Genomic DNA, 20,924 nt, shown 5'->3' on the forward strand with positions numbered 1-20,924 from the left:
GGGCTAGCCATTGTTCGATTATTTTTGTAGCTAGCGATGGGAGCACTACAACAACGTAGGTGCTGCTTAGGTCCAGAAACAAATTGGTAGATACGTGTTTCGGATAAAAAAGAGCTGTACGTTACAAACCAGATGCATGAGAAGACTTTCAATAGCTTTCTGGTTGCGAAATCCGCCTGATTACTAGGGAATAGGTCATGGTATTCAAACCACCATTTTAACAGGAATTTTAGCATTCTTTCCAACACTTGATAGGCACATTGTAGTAATGATATGGGTTGGTACGACGCCACCGAATCAGGGTTCTTCCCTGGTTTGAGCACAGATATGTCCTGCCTACCTTTAGGGGCTCCATGTTGTAATGTTCAGAGCACATTTTATTGTAAAAACGGAGTAGGTATTGTTCTTCATATGGCAGAACTGACAGCACATTGTAATGGATATTATCTAGGTCAGGAGTAGTATTTTTACCACAGGAGAAATCTCTCTGCAGCTCGACTGCTGAGAATGGCTGAAGAGGAGGTAATGACAGTGGCACGTAAAGTACCCTCCGCCACACACCGTTGGGAGGCTTGCGGAGTATAAATGTAGATGTAGACTGTCTTTGGGATTTGGATTCTCTGTGCTAGGTGGCTGTTTCACGAAGGGAGGTGATTTCTTATGTAACATTTGTTCCATAACGCAACTCGTAGGCAGTGAATTGTAAAGACAAAGTATCGAGGGTCTCTAGAAGCTCTTCATCTTCTAGCACACACTTGACCTTGTACTGAACTTAGATAGAGCATTTCAAAGGTTTTTCCAACCTGTCCTTTTCTTATTTTTCAAAAACCTCTTGGTTTCCGCTTGTATTTTTGCAGGCTGATATGGTTTTGTTGGGTATTATAGCTCTTACATTTCCTAAATGCTTCCTCACGTTCGCTCACTTTCAGTATCCCACAACACAGGACTGACTGTTTACAATCCAAAGCGGCTTCTACTGAGGAACAGCCTCTACAATGGCTTCAGTAATGCACAGTGTTAGTTTGAAATGGCTGGAAATTAGATCTTCAGATGTCTCTAATTGTGGGAGACTCCCCCAACACGAGCAGTGCATGGCAAAAGTGTTGTAACAGGGATGTCATACCAATACCTGATAGGAGCTTGTCAGATGGCTTGTAGTTAGCCAGTCCAGTATCCAGGGTGTTACAAAAAGGTACGGCCAAACCTTCAGGAAACGTTCCTCACACACAAAGAAAGAAAATATGTTATGTGGACATGTGTCCGGAAACGCTAACTTTCCGTGTTAGAGCTCATTTTATTACTTCTCTTCAAATCACATTAATTATGGAATGGAAACACACAGCAACAGAACGTACCAGCGTGACTTCAAACACTTTGTTACAGGAAATGTTCAAAATGTCCTCCGTTAGCGAGGATACATGCATCCACCCTCCGTCGCATGGAATCCCTGATGCGCTGATGCAGCCCTGGAGAATGGCGTATTGTATCACAGCCGTCCACAATACGAGCACGAAGAGTCTCTACATTTGGTACCGGGGTTGCGTAGACAAGAGCTTTCAAATGCCCCCATAAATGAAAGTCAAGAGGGTTGAGGTCAGGAGAGCGTGGAGGCCATGGAATTGGTCCGCCTCTACCAATCCATCGGTCACCGAATCTATTGTTGAGAAGCGTACGAACACTTCGACTGAAATGTGCAGGAGCTCCATCGTGCATGAACCACATGTTGTGTCGTACTTGTAAAGACACATGTTCTAGCAGCACAGGTAGAGCATCCCGTATGAAATCATGATAACGTGCTCCATTGAGCGTAGGTGGACGAAACTAAAATGATCTCTAACATGGAAATTAAGCGTTTCCGGACACATGCCCACATAACATCTTTTCTTTATTTGTGTGTGAGGAACGTTTCCTGAAAGTTTGGCCGTACCTTTTTGTAACACCCTGTATTAAGGACAAATTCTGAGGTTCACGTAGATACTGCTGCGGCTTGGATGTCTTGGTTGTTGCAGTTACATTCAAGAACATCGTAAGACATATTTTTCTCACAAGCATAGCTACCCCTCCTCATCCATCGTCTGTCGCTTCTGTCGGTAAGTGGAAGTCCCCCGTGGTCTTAACGCTTGAGCCTGGTTTCTAAGACAATTTTCTTGTAGTCTGAGAGAACAATGTACTGTAAATAAACAATATTAAAAAAGGACAGTCTGCATTTTGGTGAAAATGCGTTACCGTACACTCATCTCATAATTACGGTCCTCAGTGGCCTCTGTAGCATACTCATTCATAACATCATAGCAATTACAACTGCTTTTTACTTAATTTAAACCTGCAAGCAACAATTCACAGTCTCTTATATCACAAGATTTTTTTAATATTTCTCCCATGTTTCAGTGATATCTTAATATTCCAAAATTTAAATGCCTCTTCATTATAATTCGTTAATTTTTCACAAATTCGATATTTTACGTAATTAAATCTCCATTAATTTTGGGTCCCAAATTCGTCAACATTTATGTAACATTTATTTAGTTGATTATTTCTATTAATTCATTTGTTTTTATAGTATACGAAATTTTTGCTACCAAAAAATTGTTTGTGTGTTATTAGTATAGTGCTATTGACATCTGATTCCATAGTTTCTTGTTAAATTTAACTAACAGTGTTCACATCATTCACGTATAGTCAAAGTTACTTCATACAATGGCAAAATCAATAATCTTCTTTGCAAACAAGACGCAGAAAGCAATAAACAATATTTCGTATGTGTGGATATCATACAGTTCATAATTTCCTATTGTCATTTCCATCTAGGGTTGCTATATCTAGCTGGGACCTCGTCGGGACGCACTGAAATGGGGGTGTAGAAATGTAGTAGAAATGTATTTATTATAATTACTTTTTATTTAGAACACAGTTACACGGAACTTGTTGCGGAGCAAGTAGTTGGTACACCATATTTTCCGGACAGCAAGTTTTTTTTTTTCCTTTTACATATTTATAAAACTCCATGCAAGTCAGCTTGTAGTTAAACTGGCACTGTAAGATTGATTTCACAGTCCCTGGCAGCAGTCAATTTCCATCATCAGTCCACTGGGCCGACATCAGCAAAAATACTCTAGTGACTTTGTGAGCGAGAATAGAAAACAAATACTCGCATAGTTTTAGCAGTTGGGATTTGCGTTCAGGATTTTCGGTTTCCTCAAGAAAATAAATCCACCTTTCTTCCACGAACTGTTTAGACTTCCATTCTCCGGAGTGACACTTAGTTTCTAAAAAGCTCTTCAGACACATATATTCCAGAGAACAATTGTCGCCTGAAATCTTCACACCACTTATAGTCAGGCATATAACAGTGTTTTCAATCATCAGCCAATCTGGAGTTTGCGATAGCGTCATCCAATCAAATACTTGATATTTATTAAGAGAAATAGCCCATTTCCCTAAGTAATCAAATGGTTTAGAAAGCCCATCATCTCTTCCTCAAATTTCGAAATCAAATTAATTATTTCTTGAGTATGGTTCTCATTCTTTAATTTTTTCAAATTCATCTTGATTTGCACGCCAATAAAATTGGCAGTCTTCCTTTCATTTAGACATCTTTGAGCGACTTTTCATTTTTTTTTTTTTTTCTAAACAGAACCAAGTTTGACTGCAGGAACGTAAAATAAATTTCACTGATCGGACCACCAAAAAAAATCTAAAATTGTTCTAGGTGACCTGTCTTTGGTGTCAAAAAATTGTTTTATGGAATCGAAAGCTTAAGAATTCTCTAAACTACGCGCATTAACGATAACCACCTTGTTTTCGAGTGAGAAAAGAGTCTGATGATTGACATCAACATATAAGCAGAACTCTTTCAGCTTCTGTGTCCTCGCAGTATAGACTGAAAAATAATTAAATATTTTCATGAGATTATTTCAATGTCGACAGTTAAGATTCCAACAGCGCTTGATATAGTATTGTGGAGAATATCGGCAGGGCATCTAATTCCTTCTACATTTTTTCCTAGTTCTTTGATTTGGTGAAACACATTCCGCTGGTCGCGTCGATAAAGCCCTCCGAAGTTGGTACTGGTATTGTCTTCACAAAAAGTGAGTAATTTATCTAATGGAATTTGCAGTTGTCTCCATGTGTCTAGACAAAACTTTGCAATTGTCTCCGATGTTTCGTTGTTCACTGAATCAAACTTCAAAAGCTTCTGTTTGATTCCATCAGTTTTAGTAAAGGAAACAACTTTTCCGCCTTGTGGTTCGATGCATCGGTGCATATGCCATAAAATGAAACTTCTTGCAAATGTTTTATGCATTCGGACACGGAATGTGGCGGACAATATTTTTAACAATTGCTGTAGCTTCCGTCTTGGCTATAGACTGCTTTGCGGCTGTAGACTGCTTTGCGGCGACTTTGATCTCAGGATACATTGCGGTAGTCAGTTTTACGGTACAGTTACGAGAACTGAAGGACTGATAATGCTTTGCAACTTTATAAGCTGTTGTTAATTCTGCAGCAGCAACGAGCAGTTCTTACTGGCTATCTTCTTTAATCACGTATAAACAGACTTTGATATTGAAGCTACTGCGAATCCATTTGTATGATTCTTCGTAGAAATGTAATGCCTCACATCTGCCTTACCTCCGTGAGTTATGAGATAAAACAGCTATAAATATCACACAACGCTTCCTGATCAGTACATCCTTTCTTGACAAAAGATCACTCGTTTGTGGAATTATCCGAAAAGTGACACTTTCTCTTTCCATCCTTAGGCTTTTTAGTAAGCTATGATAACGCAAGTTTGTTAGACGGTAAACAGTCGACGGTAACACTTAAGTCATCGAAGTACACATCACGCTTGAAGCCCTATACCTGCAGTAAACACTTCAGACATTACTAACTTGCACTTGTTGTTCGTATCACGCGCTTAGAAAGAATCGTCTTATCAAATCGCTATTCAAATGGGAACTTCACGATTCTTCCGCGTGGCGCTGCTTGAATTGTTCCAGCCCCTTACTACTAGAGAAGTCTGGTATTTTCTCGACTGATGGCATTAAATCTAGAAGGTGGTTCTATTGTGATACAGTGTATGTAACCAGCATTGCCATCTGTGAGACGACCACGCCAACATAAACTTGTTGACTGAGGCTGGATTTAGATGTTGCGCTAACAGATGGCGCTACTTTAGTACTTGATCCAACCTCGTAACAGTATTTTGCAAAATCGGGACAAAATTGGTTCTTGTTGGGATGTCGGTACAAGAAGGTCCATAACGGTGACGGTCCGATATATTGGGATGGATGGCAACCCTAGTTAAATCGAAGCCTTGATCCTTCCTGGCCTTTTCTGAATGAATGCTACGAACAGAATTGTGTAGACTACAATAGTGAAATAGCTCGAATGCTAACTTACTCCTGTTTATAAAACTTGCTTTGTTAGAGTGAGCAAAGAGATGCCAACATGGACAGTGAGGCACCTGAACATTTTGTTTGGTCAAGCACATCACTGTCCTAGCAGTAAGTGACTGATCATTGTCATTTTCTTCATCGTAGATATCGGGACTCATTCTGGAAATATTGTAAGGTTATTTGAGAACTCTTACACAATACCTGGAATAATGAATTAAGAAATAGCGTTTGTTCCCGAGGTAGTGCATCAAATTATGTACAGCGATTAAGAGGAATATCTCTATTCATAGTCATTGCCACGGCAGCTGACTCACTAATATGCTGACATACTGTGTAGAAGTTAACAGAAAATTATTTCCAGATAATCAAACAAACAAAGCATCTAAAGACTGTAGCAGATTCCGATACATTCTACTACTTCTTGGACAGACGTTAGTAGATCATAATAGTAAGATAGCGCAAAGAACAAAAAACAAAAGGTCTCTGCATTTCTCTTACCTTCAGGCAATATTCCACCATCTCAGTTTTGTTTTTAGAATTACTTGCGAAGATTAAACAGAAAACGCCAGCTCACCGGGCTTTTGTCACGTTGGCCAAAGTGGCAGCCGTGCAGCAAAGATGCGTAACGAACCAGAGCCACTCAGCCAGCTGGGCGAGGACGAGCCTACCTTGCACCAGCGCTCTGACGTCACGCACCACCGCCTAATCATCACTGATCAGCCCGCTTCCGTCCTACTCGTGAGGAACCGATGGCCCTAGTAGTCTGGTCCCTTCGTTCCCACAAACCAACCAACCCACTCGTGACGACGTCACAACGAAGCGCGCGGAACCCAAACGCCTGTCACACCAGCTGAGCGCCTGCACTTTCTCGCAGCTTCCGAATTCTGCTCTCCAAGAGGGGATCTGTGTGGCAGCAGTGCCGCAAAAATGCGTGGTAGTACCAGAGCCGCTTACGACTGGCCCAAGTTAGCTGCGTCACATATCCATCGGCGTGCATACATGCAGATAGGCAAAATTCTGGCAACATGTGCCGCGCACGGGCGCGAATTGGCAAAAAGCAACGGCAGAGCGAACTGAATCGCCGTACAGTACAGACGCGTTCTTAGAGAGCCTACAACTTCAATCCGCGTACCGCGTGGGTCAAGCTTATAACGTAGCTCATCACAGACGCGTAGTCCACGACTGGTAGCTGAGTGGTCAGCCGGCGCGTTAGCTCAGCGTGGCCGGCACGGTAGCTCAGCGTGTTCGGTCGTAATAAAAAACTGAGTGGAAGGATCGCCACCGAACCTGAACAGGATGTCTTGCGACGTCCGCAACGACCAAACACAGCGATCAAAAAAAAAAAGTAATAAAAAAACTGAGTGGAGGGACCAACAAACAGATTTGACCGGATGTCATGTGACGTCCGCAACGGCCAAACACAACGAACACAATGGAAAAGGGGGAAAAAAATGGTCAGCGCGATGTCAATCCTAAGGGACCGGGTTCGATTCCTGGCTGGGTCGGAGATTTTTCTCCGCTCAGGGACTTGGTGTTGTGTTGTGCTAATCATCATCATTTCATCCCCATCGACGCGCAAGTCGCCGAAGTGGCGTAAAATTGAAAGACTTGCACCCAGCGAACGGTCTACCCGACGGGAGGCCCTCGTCACACATTTTTACAGACGCGTACGGAAGTTTGTTTGGCGCTTTCCGTTCGTTTCCGCCTTCGCTTCGTCGCCTTTACGAAATACACGGTGCCCTGCGATCGCGAGAAAAAGGTTCGTTTCGTTCCGGACGCGCGTCCACTGTTGTCCTGCACTCAACGTTACCGGACGATGCACTCGTCACCCTCCGGAATCGGTGTTCAAATGGAACTATTATGCAAACACAATTACCGCGATCGCCGGCTAATGGACATTGCGATCTGAGTTCGTTTTTGTCTCTAGTTCATTTACTCATTTGGCAGAATAAATACATTTTCGGCAAGTGTGGTTATTAATTTGCCATACCATCACCATAGCCTACATCCTGAACAAAGTGCGGCAGTAAAGTCTGCTCACTGCCCGACTGATACGTAAGCAAAGATACCTACACGTTCCCGCTTCGTAAATAATTTAGCACATTCCTTCTCGTCTGTCTGTGTTTCAGTTCAAATTATAAGCACATAGCCGTCACTTCTAGATGGTTTTATTCACCATTGACTAATGTAACAGTTAATGACTCTAAAAATAAATAATTTGATACCCAAAGTAAGAACGAAAATAAGTTTTTTAACTGTAAACACGACAATGATAGTGAAATTCCTCTGTTACATTAACATTGGGCTACTCATTACAAAACCGGTTAGTTTCTAATAATCCATGATTATTTTTCTCTTACAAATATTATTTTATACAAGCTTATATCGATTAAACTCTATCAGTCAATAATTACAATTGATACCTTATCAATTACATCTTGCCACAAAGCTTACAAACAAGAGAGAGCAAGATACAAAATGTCTGATATTAAATAAAATCACACAGATGCTTCTGTACAAAGATTAATCAGTTGTCAGTCGTATGTATTTATGAAACCTTCGCTGGTATCATCCCTTTTTAAAACTGTGCAAGGTGACACAGTGGTTAGCACACTGGACTCGCATTTGGGAGGACAACAGTTCAAACTCGCATCCGGTCATCCTGATTTATGTTTTCGTTGCTTTCTCTAAATCACTTCAGTTAAATGGCAGGATGGTTTCTATCAAATGGCATGGCCAACATCCTTCCCTAATCCGATGGGACCGATGACGTTGCTGTTTGGCCTCCTCCCCCGAATGAACCCTATTACCGGCCTGACATCTAGTGTCGGAACAATGCATTGCACATTCTTGACAGCACTGCAAGTATGTCCTGTTGTCTATTTGATAACATTCTCATTACATGAAAAAATAACTGCCAATGTTTCCTGTTGTTAACTTATCCCTACTTTTAAAGGTCCTTATTCTGCTACCAAGCACACAAATATCATCACTAATAAATGGTAGAAAAACAGACACGTAAAAACATGAACTGCAGAATGCAATTTCAATTGAGTAGATGTAAATGCATAAAGTAAGAAATCCTTACACTAATCTGTAGTGTTTTAATCTACCAGTCATAGTTCCTTAGGCTGAGTTGAAAGGTGCCTTGAATCATGAGTAGTGGTCGTCTGAACAAGAACCATTTCATTGTCAGACCTGTCTTCCAATATAACAGTTCCTTCACTCACTTGCCTATAAACTGTCACATACTGGGATGACAATCATTAACAAATAAATACACATCTATTTGACCTGCAAGGCCCTCATCTGCAGTATCTCCGCAACTACGGTACCTGGAAAAATGCAATAATGTAAAGACCACTATTGTTGCAAAGTACTTGATTTGTACAAGCTACTGAAGCAACAGTGGTTGAACACATATTTCCCTTACTTCTGAAACATTGGTCCACTCATTAAACTGCAAAATCACGGATTTCTACAATGTTTATGGAACTGTTCTGCTCTCTTAAAATGAAGGGAACTACTTTTTGTTCAGTAAGCCTGACATTAATTATGTTGTGCCTGACATTAATTGTCTGTAGTTTTTGTATCCATCTACAGATACTTAGCCTGTCAAAAAAATAATTGCTGCACCTTGAATAAAACACACATATACACTGAAGTGCCAAAGGAACTGACATAGACATAGGTATTCAAATACAGAGATACGTAAACAGGCAGAAGACGGCACTGCGGTCGGCAATGCCTGTATAACGTTTATGAATCTGAACATGGTGTTATAGTCGGTGCACCAGCGATGGGTCACAGCATCACCGAGATAGCAATGAAGTCGGGATTTTCCTGTACGACCATTTCTCAAGTGTACCGTGAATATCAGGAATCCTGGTAAAACATCAAATCTCTGAAATCGCTGCAGCAGGAAAAAGATGCTGCAAGAACGGGACCAATGACAGCCCAAGAGAATCGTTCAATGAGACTGAAGTGCAACCCTTCCGCAAATTGCTGCAGATTTCAGTTGTGGGCCATCAACAAGTGTCAACGTGCGAATCATTCAAAGAAATATCATTGATATGGGAAGGCCCACTCCAGTATCCTTGATGACTGCACAACAAAGCTTTACACCTCTCCTTGGCCCATCAGCACTGACATTGGACTGTTGATAACTAGAAACATGTTCATAATTGCTACAGAGTGGCTCCAGGAACACTCTTCTGAGTTTAAACACTTCTGATGGCCACGAAACTCCCCAGACATGAACATTATTGAGCATACATGGGATGCCTTGCAACATGCTGTTCAGAAGAGATCTCCACCCCCCCCCCCCCCCCGTACTCTTACGGATTTATGGGCAGCCCTGCAGGATTCATGGTGTCAGTTCCCTCCAGCGCTACTTCAGACATTAGTCAAGTACATGCCATGTCATGTTGCGGCACTTCTGCGTGCTTGCAGGGGCCCTACATGATATTAGGCAGGTGTACCAGCTTCTTTGGCTCTTCAGTGTAAGTTAAAGAGTGCATAAGTGGATAATAATTGTGTGAGTTAATAATTATTTTAAAAAAATGTAACTCTGTGCTCAGGAATAGTGGTTGGCATGAGGTGTATCAACCTCTCTTTTCCTCGGTGCCCAAACAATGGCCAATGTAATTTCCCCAATCACAACTCAAACTACTTTGAGGCAAAACACCACTATACTATACACCCATATCATCACCTGCACTAAATCATCATTAGCTAACAGTATTTGTTATTTACTCACAAAAGAGATTTACAAACAGCTGCGAAGTGGTCACATCACACAGAATTGTCTTATATGTACTTGGCATGTGAGCTGCTAAGTAGGTAAGTGTGAGAGTAAAATTCCATAGTTTTTGGCATAATCCCTATCGATTTTAGGAAAATCTGTCTCATCTATTTCTATTTCGGCCGAATGACAAGAATTTGAAAAATGTTAAGCTTTAGTGTGGATTAGATTTCAGAGCAAACTTAAAAGGCTGGATGACCAGTTTTCTACTGTACACCCTCGTCAATATGACTCTACCTAGCAAAGTACAGAGGTGTTCACTCAGATGATAACTTGATTAATGCTTTACAACATACTTGTCTCCTATCTGAGATCGCTAAGCCATAGTAGTATAGTGGTGTTTTGCCTCAAAGTAGTTTGAATTGTGATTGGGGAAATTACATTGGCCATTGTATGGGCATTGAGGAAAAAGAGAGGTAGTGGCAAATTTTTTCTAATTACCAGACTACCCTCCGTCCTGAGTTACACTCCATGCCCCTCAAGAGAGTGTCATGGAATAAGGGCAGCTGACACTTCTGATGACAAATTGTGGTGGTATTTATGTCACCAATTCCTCTTTACGCTATTTAAGAGGCCATGGGTTTCAGCTCCCTTGTCACTGTCAACAATACGAAAATGAAACTTCACTCTACAAGCACTGATCAGCCATGTACACCAAGCATTACACTTACAATGCAATACACATGACACTAAAATGTTATCAAGTAAAAAGCATTGCTCAATTCTGCAGTTAAAAAAGTATACAGGGTGGTCATAGACAATCTGAAAAGCTTGTCAGGAATTATAGGTGACTTGCCTACAACAAATAATTGCATAGCCAACTGGTATTATGTGTTAACAAAAAAATATTTATTCGCAAAAACTCACAATGAGAAGAAACTAAAAAAAAACAACAGAGAAGTAACAAAAACTAGGAGACACTATAGTCTTACGGCAAAGATAAAAAAATAACACATGACCAGAAAAAAACTCTCGCGCACTTTTGATATCACTTTGCACCAGACATGAAAAATATCACTGCCACAGAATGTTGCATGGTAGGTTGTGCTGAGCAATAATTGTTAAGAAATAGTCTGATACATTGTGCTGTTTCTGAGTTAATTGGCATTGAAGTTAGCCAATCAGACTATCGCAGCTGCAAATTCAAGTGGCCCACTAGATACTAGTAATGTCAGCTGTTGTCATAGCGTAGATGATAGCACCTGAGACTGCTCATCCTTTGCCTCAGGTTTGATCCTCACTACCATTCCATGTCCAATTTTTGTATTGCTCACTTGTTTGGTTTTAGAAAATCAGACAATTAAGACATTTGACAACCCCATCTCTGGTGGACCCCTTGAAATTCTGAGAAAATGGTCTGATTTGCTAGCTTAATGTTAATTAACTCAGAAATGGAGCAAATATAGAATTTTTTTCTTAACGATTATTTCTCAGCACAACCTTACAAGGGTTTTGGACTGTTTCTAACCACCCTGTATGTGTCTATGCCACATGGAACAATACAAAAAGCAAAAATTAATGAAAATTAAACTCCTGTCAAAGACAGTTTAGCAAACACCAGTAGAGCATGAGGAGAGAAAAAATTATTCAAAACTGATTCAGAGGAAACACAGAAACTTACAGCAATAATAAAAATATATCAGCACTAATAGTTATAAAGCTGTGATCTTATTAAAAGCTCATATAGATTTCAGAAGCTGTGTCCTTGCATACAGGTACAAAGTGGTGTGGAGCAGGGGACATTGCAGAGACGTACCATGATCTGGGCAATGACAGTGAGGTGGACCGATGCTGCCGCAGCCATGACCTCTGCCCCGTGAAAGTGCGTGCCTTCCGCAAGCGCTACAATCTCACTAATCTTTCTGTCTACACAAAGTGAGTAGCGTATGGTACATTCTTTCATTTATGTAACAACTGTTAAGTTTAATTTAGTAGGGCGTTGCTGGAGCCAAACTCTCTCCTGAACCCGCATTCCTATTAGTGCTAGTTCCAATGCTTTATGTGAGGTCCAGTATAAAGTTTTAGGAGAAACATCTAGTAAGTTGAAGCTTTGAGCTAGTCTGTGAGGCTTCCTACAGGTAAAGTTTCCTCGTACATCAAAAAGTCCAGAGAGTGACTTCCATTGGGCTATTAGTTATAAATTAAATGTAACTGGAATTTTATTGTACAAATTTTGAAACTATTTTTGTGGTCTTTCTATGCAGCATAGTTCAGGAGCAAAACATACATTAATGGAAGATGGTATCAATCATTATAAAGAGAAATGTTGTATAAAGATATGTCTTATTCTTTATAGTCTCCAGGTGTCTGAAACTGCCAGGTGCAGGTTTCAGTAAGTTAATAGATTGTTACTTGTGTCTCATCATGAACTGCTTTTTGCAAACTAGTGTTTAAAATTTCCATTGTCAATTACAACGGACTTTGAAGCTTGTGTAATGAGGCACAGTTCTGCTAACTGGAACTCGCAATTACATTCTTCTTTACTGTGTAGATAAGAATTTGAAAGGCACTACCAGTCTACAAACAGTCCCACTGTTTGAGAACAGTCAGGTTACCATGCAACAGCACTACTGTGATCGATACGGTGCCCAGTTTCAGTGAGGTACTGTGCCAAATGCCACAAATAATGTGCAGTGGCTCCATTCTGTTGCAAGCATTTTTGAATCCTTGATGCCCTCTGATGTTACTTCTACTTCTGTTGATGATTCTCCATCCAAGATAACTTCCTGCATCATTTCTACAGGAATCCTCAATTGGGTCAAAAGTTTTGTTTGACATCCCTTATGATTATACTTCCAATAAAATGCACACACATATCTATTGTGGAACAACATTACATATGTACCAAAAAAAAGAGAAACCTGCTCACATTAATTATTGCTTCTTGTCATGCAAATAACAGGAGAACTCAATTCTGTAATCTGTATAATCAGATTCCGTCGATTTCTTGTTGCTGGCGATACTTTTGTGCCATTGGCTATCTTTCTCTGCCACAAGAAAAAATTTTGGGACATTTCTGCCCCACCCGCGATCTTTTTTGCGGCACGCGCGATCTTTTTTGCGGCTCGCGCGATCGCTTTTGCGGCTCGCGCTATCGCTTTTGCGGCACGCGCGATCTTTTTTCGCCACTCGCTCTCTCTGTTTTTGAGCTACGTGTGTTCTTTTTCCCCTGATCTGGACATACTTGCTTGGTCTGGTCAACTTTTTCCGTATTTTTCTTATTTACTGGTCTTCCTTTGGTACTGAACATTACCCACACAATTTCTTTCCTTCTCGTCCTTCCCTCCGTGTTTTACTCCTTCTTATGATTACTATCTCAACTTTAGTTATTTAATTTCCCTACCCACCAGTTACCCACTATGTACCCTAATCCTATACCACATTATTTACATTCATTCCGGAAACATGCATTCACTGTAGCCAAACTGCAATCCCACATACTTTTCCTCCAGTCCTGCTTAACCTTTGGAATTACCCCTAAAGGGCTTACCTTAAAAGTTCCCATCTCTGGGTGCAATTCCTCCTTCCACCAGTCTCTCCTGGAATTCCAGAACCTTCAATCCTTAGCCCTTACCCAACTTGTCCTGAATCTCTACACTACTTCATGTAACCACCACTCCCAACAGCTCCTATCTCTCTTCAAAGTCCTCCACCTCTCAAACCCTTGCTTGGAGAACACACTGAGGAACATCATCCTAGAAGCCAGCTGCAAACTTGAGTTCCATGCCACACAACACCTGAAAAAACTATCCACAGTGCTAGTGCAACACCTCAGAAGTGGGGTCCCTCTCCCTATCCCTCACAAACACCAACCACAACAGAACCTTCAACAAACCCCCCTCATAGCCAACAAACCTAGCCTAGCCACCCTACTCAATCTCCCCATCCCAGCACATACCCCACGCAGACCAAATCTCAACTATAACCACAGTCAAATGCCACATATCACCAGTCCCAATTCAGTCCTAAACCTCTCATCCAGATCCCTCTCTCCTCCAGAGACATCTGTTCTATCAAAAGGCTTAACCTTTAGCCCCGCACCTAAATTCAATCACACTGCCCTGGTTAAAGATCTCCTCTCATTCACCCGGAACCTCAACTGGAAATATCACTTCACTACCCAAACACAGCCCCCCCCAAGTACTAGACCCAGTGTTGAACCCTGTCTAGAACAGTTCCGACTGCTTTCTCAAAGGGATCCTCCTCCCCTCCCCCAAAACCATCCCTTGCAGACATTTCAGGAATTCCTCACATCCAGTGTTGCCTCCCAGTCCTTCTTGAAGAACATCCCGACAACCCCCAACATCACCCCAGCTGAATCCCGTGCCATTAAAGAGCTGAAAATAGACCACTCTATTGTCATCCTCCCGGCGGATAAAGGCTCCACAACTGTCGTACTTGACCGTGTGGAGTATGTGGCAGAAGGACTGCGGCAACTCTCTGACACCTCAACCTACAAAGCTGTTACCCAGGATCCCATTCCCTCCATCCAGACTGAGCTGCAAAAAATCCTAAAAATCCAAGGTCCCTCACAAGGCCTCACAACGGCTTCCATAGACTTACTCACTCCACCTGAGCCACGTACCCCTACCTTCTACCTATTACCCAAAATCCACAAAGAGAACCATCCTGGCCATCCCATTGTAGCAGGCTTCAAATCCCCAACCGAACGTATCTCAGCTCTGGTAGACCAGCACCTACAACCTATCACCCGCAGACTCCCATCCTACATCAAAGACACAAACCACTTCCTAGAACGCCTCAAATCCATTCCCACTCCTCTCCCACCTGAAACCTTTCTTGTCACCATAGATGCTACATCCCTTTACACAAACATCCCACATACCCATGGTCTCTCTGCCCTTGAGCACTACCTCTCCCAACGCCCACCCGAAGATCTTCCAAAAACCTCGTTCCTTATCACACTTACCAACTTCATCCTCACCCATAATTACTTCACTTTTGAAGGCCAGACCTACAAACAAATCAGGGGAACGGCCATGGGAACCAGGATGGCTCCCTCCTATGCCAACCTCTTCATGGGCCGCATGGAGGAGGCTTTCCTGAAGACCCAACAGCTGCTTCCCCTGGACTGGTATAGGTTTATAGATGACATCTTTGTGGTCTGGACTCATGGTGAAGAAACACTCCTTAATTTCCTCCATAACCTCAACTCCTTTTCGAATCTGAATTTCACCTGGTCCTTCTCCAAAACCCAAGCCACCTTCCTGGATGTTGACCTTCATCTTGTTGAAGCTCACATCCACACCTATGTCCATATCAAAGCCACAAACAAACAACAGTACCTTCACTTTGATAGCTGCCATCCTTTCCACATCAAACGCTCCCTTCCCTACAGCCTAGGTATTCGTGGCAAACGTATCTGCTCCAGTGACGAATCCCTCAACAACTACACCAATAACCTGACCAGTGCTTTCCTCTCCCGCAACTATCCTGCAGACCTTGTCCACAAACAGATTTCCCGAGCAATACATTCCTCCCCATCCAACAACAATGTTCCTACCCCCAGACCACACAGAAGTATCCCCCTTGTCACCCAATATTATCCTGGCCTCGAAAACATCAACAAATTACTCCGCCAGGGATATGACTTTCTCAAGTCAACCCCTGAAATGAGATCATCCCTTGACAAAATTCTCCCCACACCACCCAGAGTTGCCTTTCGTCGCCCCCCTAACCTCCGTAACATCCTTGTTAAACCCTACAATATTCCCAGACTACCTTCTCTACCCAGCGGTTCCTACCCCTGTAACCGACCCCGCTGCAAAACCTGCCCCATGCATCCGCCCACAACCACCTACTCCAGCCCCGCTACTGGTAAAACATACACAATTCAAGGCAGGGCTACGTGTGAAACTACACATGTCATTTATCAACTGACATGCCTGCACTGCACAGCCTTTTACATCGGCATGACAACAACCAAACTGGCTGAGCGCATGAACGGACACAGACGAACTGTCCGCCTAGGAGATGCCCAATACCCAGTAGCGGAGCATGCCCTCCAGCATAATTCTAGGGACCTAGGAACCTGCTACACCGTATGTGCCATTTGGCTTCTCCCACCCAACACCAGTCCCTCTGAACTGCGGAGATGGGAACTTGCACTCCAACACATCCTTTCATCCCGCCATCCCCCTGGACTGAACCTACGTTAAACAACCTCACTCCCATTCACTCTTCAGTCTTCTCCTCTTTCCCTTTCCTCTTTAGCCATTCACGCATCTTTTCATCCTACGTAGTTGTGTTTATCTTTATACTATATACCTCTTTACTTCTGTATGCATCCTCTTTGGTTGAAGCTGACACAGTACTTACAGTAGAATATCTTTGGCTTCCCTCTGACAACCATGCCTCCATCCTTGCCACCCTCCCTGTTTACCTTTCCCTGTTGCTTCATAACCTGGGTTGTGAGTAACTGAATCCACTTTCCCTTCTTCCCTTTTTTCCCCTCTCTCCTCCCTGATGAAGGAACAAAGTTCCGAAAGCTAGGAATGTAAATTTTCAGTTCTGTTTTATGTGTATCTATCGGCTGTACTGAGCTGAGGTAAGTACTGGCCAGCCCCTCTATCTCTTTGTTAGTATTTGTTTCACATCTTATATGAGATTTTCCATTAATCATTTAATCAGATAATTTGTAAGAGTAACTAATATATTTTTAATTTTCTTTTGAATTCACAGAAACTACCAATTTTATGCTTTTCCTGTTGAAGATGTGTGCATCATAACACAAAAACTGTCTCAGCCATAGACACCTTTAGAAACCCAAACTCTGACTTCATCACTACACCATTTTGCTAATTTTACCAAAGCTAAAAAGTTGGAGAAGAGTGACTGGCAAAACAAGGTGTGAGGAAGATCATGTGCCAATGACTGCATAACCCAGTCAGTAAGAGCATTGTGTTGTACAAGACAAGCTTCAGATTTTAAGTACCACTCTGGCACAGAGTTTTAATCAGCCAAAAAGTTTCAGTACATTGCTGAAGTCACAATTTGAATTTCTAAAAGATTTCAATTTTGAAAGGGTCATTTACTAAAGAGAGAGAACGCATAGTCCACTATGCAGTAAATTACATTCTGCTAGGATATTCTATGATCTGTCAAAGATGTTTGATTATCCAAATGACAACATCCTTTTAAGTACAGCATGTAAGAATGTAATTGTGTCACAGTAAGTTCTGCAAAATGGTTTAAGTCACATCTCTTGGACAGAAAACAAAGGATGTCAGTAGGAAAGAGTCCAATGTCCAATGTTAAGCTGTCAGTGTTCTTCCAACTGGGAACTAATTGTACATGGTGTTCCACAAGGCTACATCTTCAATTTTTTGCGTTTTCTTGTGTCTATCAGTGAATCAGTAAAAAATATCTGATTTTAAGTTTGTTTTGTGTCCATTGTTATGAACATTATGATAAATGGCAAATTAAGTACAGCAGTCAAAAGAGTTGATAATTATGTATTCTTGGGTATTAACAAATGGTTTCTAAACAATCCATTCTCATTAAACTTTGAAAAAACTCGCTGTAGGCAATTTTGAACTTGCAAGAGCAAGAGATATTAACACAACTTATATATAAAATATGAGGACATGAAAATAGAAATACATAGTTGACAGAGTGTATTTCTTGGAGAATTTTTTTCCTATTACAGAATTTGGCCAAATTTAGACTGCTTAGAATCTATGACTGTGGTACCATCTTTTTCTTCTTGTCTTCCCAGAACTTCTTCAGGCCTTGGCTGATTGCTTACTCTGTTCATGTGACATCACCCTTATATGTTGTGGTTTTTGTTGTTGGATAGGAAATTTTACAGTATTAATCAGTAGCCTGCAATTTTCCCTGTCCTGCATGGTGTCTTTTGTGATGTTATCTCAAATTCGCTCTTGTCTCTTCCAGCCATCCCGTGGTGATTTTTAATTTGGAGATGAAATTAAAAAATTTCCTTGAGCAATGGAAACTCCATGTTGGAATATCAACAGTATTAGGAAAAGACAGATTGCTACTCACTGTAAAGATGATATGTTGAGTTACAGACTGGCAAAATGAAAAGACAGTTACACATTAGCTTTCAGCCAAAGATTTCTTCAGAAAAGGAAACACACACATTCATTCACACAAGCAAGCACACCTAATGCACACATGACCACGATATCCGGCAGCTCGGACTGGAATGCAGCTGTCATGTAGAAGAGAAGCAGCTATCTGGATGGGGCAGAGAAGGGGAATGGATGCCAGGATATGGATGGGTGGGAGAGAGGAGCACTATCTGGCAGAGCATGCAGGGACTGCTAACAGGAGCAGTGTCGGGAAGCTGTGAAGCAGGGAGGTGGGAAGGGGGGTGGGGGAAATAGGGAGTGAATAAGTCTAGGAGCAGGAAAGGGGAAAGACAGGTGGGTGCCTTGGCAGAGGGTGGCATACAAAGAGTGTGAGGGGATGATAATAGGGGATAGGTGATAGGACAGGAGGTGGAAACTGTTGGGTGGTGCTGGCCATTCATCCTGGTGGATGAACTCCCTTGCCCAGTATGTTTCACAGACAGGCACTATCCCCCAGACCTAGTCTCCAAACATATCTTCCACACCATCCCCCCCCCCCCCCCCCCCAATCCTCCCACCACCACCAAGAAACAGCTACAAAGGAGTGCCTCCTTTGTCATCCAGTACCACCCCAGATTAGAACAATTTAACCACATCCTTCATCACGGGTTTGATTACATATCATCACGCCCTGAGATGAGGGACATCCTACTCAAGATCCTTTCCACCTCTCCCAAAAGTAGTGTTCCATTTCCCATCCAACCTCCACAACATCCCAATCCATCCCTCTGCCACTACCAATTCCAGTCCCTTGGATCATACCCCTGTGGAAGACCCAGGTGCAAGACCTGCCCATTCCACCCACTCAGTATTTCCTATTCCAGTCTTCTCACGGGCTTATCCTGCCCCATCAGAGGCCAGGCCAGCTGTGGAAGTAGCCATGTCAGCTCTGCTGCAATCACTGCACAGCTCTTTATATTGGCATGACTACCAACCAGTTGTCCGCCAGGATGAACAGCCACCACCAAACTGTGGCCAAGAACAAGGTAGACCACCCTGTGGCACAACATGCTGCTGAAAATAACAACTTCGATTTCAATGGCTGCTTCACTACCTGGGCCATCTGGATCTTCCCTTTCACCACCAGCTTTTCTAAGCTGAACAGATAGGTGCTATCCTTACAGCACATTCTCTGGTCCCAGAATTATTTGAGTTTCAACCTACAGTAACATACTGGCCCCACACCTTCTACCCAACAGTTTTCGCCCCTACTGCCTTATCTCCTCCCTGTTCTTGTCCTCTCAGCCTCATTGTGTGCCACCCTCTGCCAACACACCAGCCAGTCTCTCCCCTTCCCCACTCCTCTCCTTTTTTGCTCCTCATTCCTCCCCGTCCCCACCTACCTGCCCCCACTTGTATCCTGCTATCGCTTCCCTTTCTCTTTCTCTGAAGAAGGCTTTGGCTGAAAACTAATGTGTAACTGTCTTTTCATCATGCCTGTTTGCAACTCAACATCTCATCTTTCAGGTGAGTGGATATCTATCTTTTCCTTATATTAAATAATTACTATTAAAAACAGTCTTGATCACAATTTATTTTATAAGGTGACCGGTTTCGACCACTGCTGTGGTCATCTTCAGACCATTGAGTGGAAACCCCTTTCTCCAACAGAAAGGGGTTTCCACTCAATGGTCTGAAGATGACCACAGCAGTGGTCGAAACCGGTCACCTTATAAAATAAATTGTGATCAAGACTGTTTTTAATAGTAATTATTTACAATTTTATTGATCACTGCTGTTCCCATAATGCATTCAAAAGTTTTCCTTATATTGTTAAAAATTTTCTTTTCATGCATTCTATAAACATGACTGTAAAACTTTAATCTCCTGTTCCTTATTGCGTCTGTGATTGTTTCTATGTTACTATATATTTTCAGTCCTCCACTTCAGTCAGTATCTTTGTTCTTTGGTGATCCTCAAGTTTTCTGTATATTTTTGTTTCTTTCTTTACTAGTGCTTTTTGTTCACCTCTTTTCTTCAGTATTTGGAATTTAAATCCGTATAGTGCTTCCTTTTTAATTACTGTTGTGTAGTGTTTAATTTTTACCTGGAACAATATTGATCTTTTATAATATTGGTTTTCGGGGAGTTTTTATGCTGGTTCCATTTTCTTTGATCTTTCTTCACATGTGGTATTATTTATGCCATTTTACTGTATCCATTCTCCCAAATACTTACATTTATCAACTCTTATGATGTTTTGATGCTGTTTGTATTTATTTTTCTCTGTTGTGTTTAGGTTCAGTGTATTCCATTTCCTCATTCACTGTTCGTAATGTGGTTTTAGCTGCAATTTTCTGATGTCTTTCTGTCATTATGCCGATGATACAAGTGTAGCTATCACACCCAAAAGACAAGAATTAACTGGTGAAATTGTAAATGATGTTTTTCAGAAAATCATTAAGTGGTTCTCTGCAAATGGGCTCTCATTAAACTTTGACAAAACACAGTATATACAGTTCCACACAGTAAATGGAATGACACCATCAATAAATACAGACTTCGATCAGAAATCGGTAGCTAAGGTAGAATATTCAAAATTTCTAGGTGTATGCATTGATGAGGGGTTGAACTGGAAAAAACACACTGAGGATCTGCTGAAACGTTTGA

The 20,924-nt window shown here is 41.8% G+C and overlaps 1 protein-coding gene across 1 annotated transcript in view; it reads left to right on the forward strand.

Moving 5' to 3' along the window:
• LOC124547812 overlaps positions 1-20,924 on the forward strand; it is a gene marked incomplete at its 5' end in the record, with an annotated part of 204,065 nt that overhangs the window by 175,500 nt on the left and 7,641 nt on the right. The window contains one exon of the mRNA XM_047125132.1: positions 11,916-12,075. Within this exon, the coding sequence (XP_046981088.1) occupies positions 11,916-12,075 (160 nt within the window). The remainder of the gene's footprint in view (positions 1-11,915; positions 12,076-20,924) is intronic.

The sequence above is a fragment of the Schistocerca americana genome, chromosome 1 (assembly GCF_021461395.2).
Source record: "Schistocerca americana isolate TAMUIC-IGC-003095 chromosome 1, iqSchAmer2.1, whole genome shotgun sequence".
NCBI classification, from domain to species: domain Eukaryota; kingdom Metazoa; phylum Arthropoda; class Insecta; order Orthoptera; family Acrididae; genus Schistocerca; species Schistocerca americana.